This window comes from Erigeron canadensis, chromosome 9, assembly GCF_010389155.1.
Source record: "Erigeron canadensis isolate Cc75 chromosome 9, C_canadensis_v1, whole genome shotgun sequence".
In the NCBI taxonomy this organism is placed as follows: domain Eukaryota; kingdom Viridiplantae; phylum Streptophyta; class Magnoliopsida; order Asterales; family Asteraceae; genus Erigeron; species Erigeron canadensis.
The window spans coordinates 22,922,638-22,928,625 of NC_057769.1; the positions used below are offsets into that span (position 1 = coordinate 22,922,638).

At 28.8% G+C, this 5,988-nt stretch overlaps 1 protein-coding gene across 1 annotated transcript; it reads right to left on the reverse strand.

Annotated features, from left to right (window-relative positions):
- LOC122582661 (polygalacturonase) lies at positions 1–5,353 on the reverse strand. Its single transcript, XM_043755085.1, has 9 exons — positions 5,087–5,353; positions 4,805–4,939; positions 4,258–4,425; positions 3,373–3,393; positions 2,034–2,241; positions 1,761–1,842; positions 1,509–1,617; positions 461–577; positions 1–338 (listed from the first exon to the last, which is right to left on the reverse strand). Exons 1-9 carry the CDS (start codon positions 5,273–5,275, stop codon positions 120–122), a joined length of 1,248 nt encoding a protein of 415 aa, XP_043611020.1. The 5' UTR covers positions 5,276–5,353; the 3' UTR covers positions 1–119.
- Between the last annotated feature and the right edge of the window lie 635 nt (positions 5,354–5,988).

The following is a 5,988-nucleotide window of genomic DNA, read 5'->3' on the forward strand; positions in this document are numbered from 1 at the left end:
AAGACAAGTATTACAACAAAACCTCAACCTATTATATCATAAACATGTGTAAATAAATCTATATATATTTCCTTTACAAATCTTCCTACTATTTCCCTTAGGATGATCAATGCTTTCAATCATTCGCAACGGGGTGTAACTTTTCCTCTAGTCGTCAACTTGACATTTGAACATAACGCTTTCATGTCTCCTTCACCGGCTCGATTTAGAACTACATTGTCCAATATAACCGATTGGCAAGGAAACGTCTTGCTACAATCGAAATTTATGGCTACTTCTGAATTACTTGTTCCTTGTATGTTCCTATAGACCACATTTTGCATTTGTACAGCCGAGTACTAGAAACCAAGAAAAAAAAACATATAACAACAATATGTCAATATATCAAATAATCTTCAAAGTCTAGTTCAAAAATAACATAAATAATGAAAAGAATAAGGGTTAAAGTTAAGAGTAATACCTGTTCTGGGCATTCTTCTTTGCGATCACAATAGTTTTGATCCACTATTATTGGATTAGTCACATTGTGCATTACAATGTTTTGAAATCTGATATTTCTAGCATAACCAGATCCTCCCTGCATTAATATTGTTTATCAATATCATCAATGATATATTTTATTTTTGAAAAATGATAAATCCTCATAACCAATCCTTTTAATATATCAATTTGTTAACACATTAAATCCATTAATTTTCTTTCTTAATCTCACCCTCTAATATTCTACATGTCACAATCCTAATAATTATGAAGATTTTTAGGTTAATAATTTAGGAGGATTGATCATTATTTTTTATTTTTTTTACTTATTCTGTCTTTGGTCTAATGACCCATTTTACGAGATGATTAATCTCAGGATGACCACTCGCTCTACAAGTGCCCTGAGTCATGATTTCATCAATGATATTTAACTTACTTTCATTATAAGCAGAAATCCAACTAAAAAAAAAATAATTGCAATTTTATTGAGTAATTTTTTAAGCATATTGCAATTTGATACATTTTTTCTTCTTCACAAGTTTGAAAGAAATAAGAACTTATAGTCAAAATTGGGAATATGATCATACAAGAAAAATACTATCATCATTAAGGAACAATGGTTTTAGTGGCATTAGCATACAAAAAGTGTCATTAAATCATAGCTTTAGTGACATTTTTGAAAAAAAATGTAGCAGTTTAGGACCTAGAAGTATTGTTGTAATGTTTAGCCATCCAAGGAAACAAAAAGTAAATGTTTTGAATATTAATGATACTTCTATAACTTATAGTGACATTTTTATAATTTTTAATAATATTTTTAAAAGTGTCAATGACATATATGTTGTATTCAAAATGTTGATTGCTTTTTGTTTCTGCAATATAAGAGGTGGGAAACTACTAGCATGTAATTAAATTGAAAAAAATGACAATGCTGACATTATATGAAACCAAAAATTTTACTTTGATATATCAAATTATCAATACTGGCTATGTGGGATACCAAATTTTAGTTGAATATTGAATATTACCTGCCAACTTTTAATTCTAACTCCATTTGTGGTGTTTGAAATTATTGCATTGTCCACTAATATATTTGACACTTGGTCATCTGAATTGTTCTTCCCCAAACTTCCAATACTGAAAATAAATTTGTTAAAAAATAGTACTGTAATGGATTATAATCAATTACCAATATAACTTCTCATAAATAATTCTAACTGAATATTAAGAAAACAAATTTATCCAAAATGCATTGAAGAAATGTGTAAATTGTGTAGCACCTAATTCCATGACCTGGGCCACATGTTATTTTCTTAATTATGACATTTCTTGATCCGTCTACGATTGAAACACAATCATCACCTGCACAAAATTTTTATTAGTAAATAAGGCTGTTTGTCACATGTCCAAGTAAATTTTCGGATAACCGTTATATTTATGAACATTTTAACGATATTTCTACATATATTTCTTTACATTTTCCTAAATATAAATATAAATATAAATCAGTTATTCATTTATTACAAGATTTAAATCATGGTGGAAACTTTTACCTGTTCTCACAATGGAGTTGAGGACTCGAACATTTTGAGAACCTGTTATATGAATTCCATCGGTGTTGGGACTAGTAGCAGGCGCGATGATCCTTAGATTAGAAGCTCTTACATTTAATGAATTTTGAAAAGTTAAATGAATTTGCTGCGGATTTTTAATCCTTATATTATTCACGTTTAAATTCGTGCAATTCTTGAAACTTAATGCCTGCAAATGCGAAGTTCGTATAATTAAATGATAATCTTGAGAGCTAATTAGTAAGGTAGATTTATTAATTTTTTTTGTTAAATTAGCCATATATTAAGAAACATTGTGCAGTTAGCAATAAAGAAATACTATAACCACTGGGTTAAACCCAGTGGCCAGACGTGTTTCACTAAACTTGCTATGCGAAGCCCCCCGGGGGAGTTAACTCAAGATCTCGAGTTCGAGCCTTGGTAGGTTCTCCTCGACGGTATTTTCCGATAAAGTAGGTGGTATGGTGAAAAATGTTATTTAAGATCCGCTTAGTGCGTGACCCTTTCGTTGTACGATTAACACAAATCATACGCGTCTGAGGTAAAATTCACTTGTCAAAAAAATAAAGATATACTATGGTATATCAAAAAATCATTAAAAAAAATCCTCTATTATATAGCCAATAAACATTTACACAATGTTCTTTCTATCTTAAATGAGAAAATTTGAACCGGTGAGATGAGAAAAAAAGAAATATAATTATTCTAAAACATCCTAAACATGGAAGGAAGATAACAAAAACAACTAAAGAATCTTTTCAGATCATATCATTTTATTTTCTTTCCATCTTATTATAAAAATTCAAGAACTCAATTTATAAAAAATTATTTAGATTTTTTTCTTTTCTTGCCTTAAAAAAACCTTTAGAACATATTATAGCATAATGTTCAAAATTAAAGATTCAAAAAGTCAAAAAATACTTAAAGATTACTATAGCCTAATGTTCAAAATTAATTTTATCGGTAATAGTTTGAAAAGTGTAAAATCGAGTTTAGTAGCGAAACACACCTTTTGTTCCCTAAATTCTTTTTTTCCCAAAAGACACACATAAAAAAAAAAAAAAAAAAAAAAAAAACCACAATCAAATTTCAATTTTCTAGAAAACCTTTATGAGAAAAATTAAAAAATACTATTTTGTCCTTTGAGAGTACAATTAGTAAAAAAAAAAATTGCTCTTTCTTATATTTTTCGTTTCTCATTTTCAAAATTTTAAAAACCTCAAATTAAATCTACCCCTCCTTCATGCTTCAACCCTTCTTTGCCAGATAGATTTGCACATGTTTTCTAAATTTTCTAATATAAAAAACAATAATAGCATACCGTAGGCGCACCTTTGCAAGGCTGCAAAACAAAAATAACAATAAATTAGAAAACATTCTGTTCTAATTGGAATAGCTTTTCATTATAGATTTAAATTTTTTTACATGTGAAAAGTCATAAAATTTAATATGCGGATAAAACTATATATTTACATGTAAATGAATTTGTTCATATATAAACATATCAAGTTAATTATATTTAATTACAAGTTTTCTATTTGTTCTCATATAACTTATCACGTGTGAATAAATGCAAAAGATCTGATATATACTTTTAAAGTTTCACATTTATTAAAACAAAATAATTTATAAAGAAACAGCCTAAACACACACACATATAATATATATGTAACTCATTTAATTTGAAAAAAATCACCTAAACTTTAAATTTATGGATTATATTTTATTTTATTTTTAAAAATTTTAAAAACATTATGTAAACTTATATATAATTTGATATATATGTTCATATGTAAAAAGTACATACATACAAATTAATTCACGCATAAACATATAAAATTACATGTAGTTTTATATGTTTTTAATAAAATGTTTATTTCATATAAACTTTTTACTTGTTTTACATGATGTGATCTCACAAATCTTAGAAAAATGAATTTCTCATAAATCTTCTGATATATGTATATAACTAGTAATATTGAAGGATATACATATTTGTATTTGGTAAAATAAAAAAATTATTTGGGTTAATAACTCAATATAAAGAAGCCCTTTATGCAGGTTCAAGTTTTAGAAGGCAAAGTTTTTCCCTAATATGTCGTGCCTTTGATCGAACTATTAGTGAGTTTTTCCATCTATTAGGTATTAGGTGAGGGCTCTTTAACATGGAAAAAAAGGCAAGTAAGAAATCTAGTTAGTTAGTTACTTGAGTTTCATCAACTTTGCAAGATTTAATCCACCAAATCCTTCCATTTCCATTGATGGTTCCTCCTCCTTCGACAACTAAATTTTGTAGATCTTCAAACATAATCCAACGTCTTCGATCTTCGTTGTAGTCCGACCGATGTGAAGAAGCTTTGATTGTCCCATAAACCTTTTTCAGTAAAATACAAAAAAGATATTGGGCATAATATCATCAAAATGACATGTATTCAAAGGTGTAAAACTTAGGTCACTAGCAATTTATGTTTATCTTTGACTTTAAATTTAACAAGGATTTGTTACGTCATTGAGTTAGGCTAGTTTGCATGATTCATATTTCTATTGTATGATGACAACCGTGTGTTCATTTGTCTAATGGTTTTCAATAGCATCAAATGCTCATAGAATGCATGTGTACACATATGAAAATGTGTCTTAAAAAGGATTTCAGTTGGTGAAATAGATCATGCATGGTCTAGACTACTATATATCAATTAAACTCTATGTAATTATTAATGATAACTATGGTTTATCAACATGTAATTAAGTACCTTAACTTTGAGATTAGGGTTACAAGGACCATAAAAAGTGATGGGCTTAAGATGATACACTTTGTTCTTAGGAACTACAAATTCGGCAAGATTACTTGATGATTTACAAGCATTCTTCCAAGCTTCCATAAATGCCTACAATATTAAATAAAAGTTATGAGATCATTTAATATATGATAACATATATATCATGGATAGTTCAAGAGACAATATATATATATATACATGTTTCATGTCCAATCCGTTACATTGTTGTGATTATTTTTGGTAGCAGAAAAATACCTTAGAATCATCCTTCCCATTAGCCATGGCTCCATAGTCGTCTACATTATAATGCAATTTGGGTCGATCACGAGGTGATAAGCGGGTTGGTGTTGGTTTGTCGAGGTGTTGGTTGTTTCTAAAAGAAGAACAAGAGAGGCTTAACCCCAAGATTGTTAGAAATATGACCAAGTGCTTATGTAGATGCATTTCTTGACTCAAAGTTAATAAACCACTAGTTTGAGAGAGAGGGGGGAGATAGAGAGACAGAATGAAAAAAGACCTCAAAAAGACAAGAAAAGCTATGAAATGCAAAATCAATGTATGTTGGCATGGACATATTTATAGATTTTTTTGGGTAGAAAGAAGATTTAGATATATAATATAATGGTTTTGGAACAAGAAAAATGATGGCTTTATTAGTTAGAAAATGTGAATCATGATGACGGTATGGACAATTAATGGAGTTAGAAATGTTACGTACGTGGTTAAAGCTAGCAATTACTTGAGGGACAATGTGATACTTATTATCCAATTTTACATATTAGTTACCTTTATCGTTTCAACTTTTTTGGTATTTTTGCAATGTTTTAATGTTGTAACTATTATGAGATGAAGTTTTTTTTGTATACACTTGCATGCACCTAAAGTTAGAAAATTATCTGGACACTATTTGTTATTGATAATTAAGCATCGTTATTCTGTGTGTAACATATTACCAGTACGTTTGCCGCTCAATGGCCGGTTTGAAGATCACCAATTGCAACTTGATTTGCTAACAAATTAGTACTCAGTATACATTAAATTGGTCTTTTGCCACGGCCAAAGTCGTCACCAAAAGCCATCACTGATGAGTCAAAAGTTTAAATTGTTTGACGTTTAATAGGCTTTTTTTTTTGTCGTGACAATATGTCACGGCCAAA

Excerpts from the sequence above, each read along its gene's own strand:
- LOC122582661 (XM_043755085.1), bottom strand. The coding sequence starts at position 5,275 with ATGCATCTACATAAGCACTTGGTCATATTTCTAACAATCTTGGGGTTA. Across the intron at positions 4,940-5,086 it reads ATGGGAAGGATGATTCTAAG|GCATTTATGGAAGCTTGGAA; the intron begins GTATTTTTCTGC and ends TTAATATTGTAG. Across the intron at positions 3,394-4,257 it reads GCAAAGTTGATGAAACTCAA|CCTTGCAAAGGTGCGCCTAC; the intron begins GTAACTAACTAA and ends TTTGTTTTGCAG.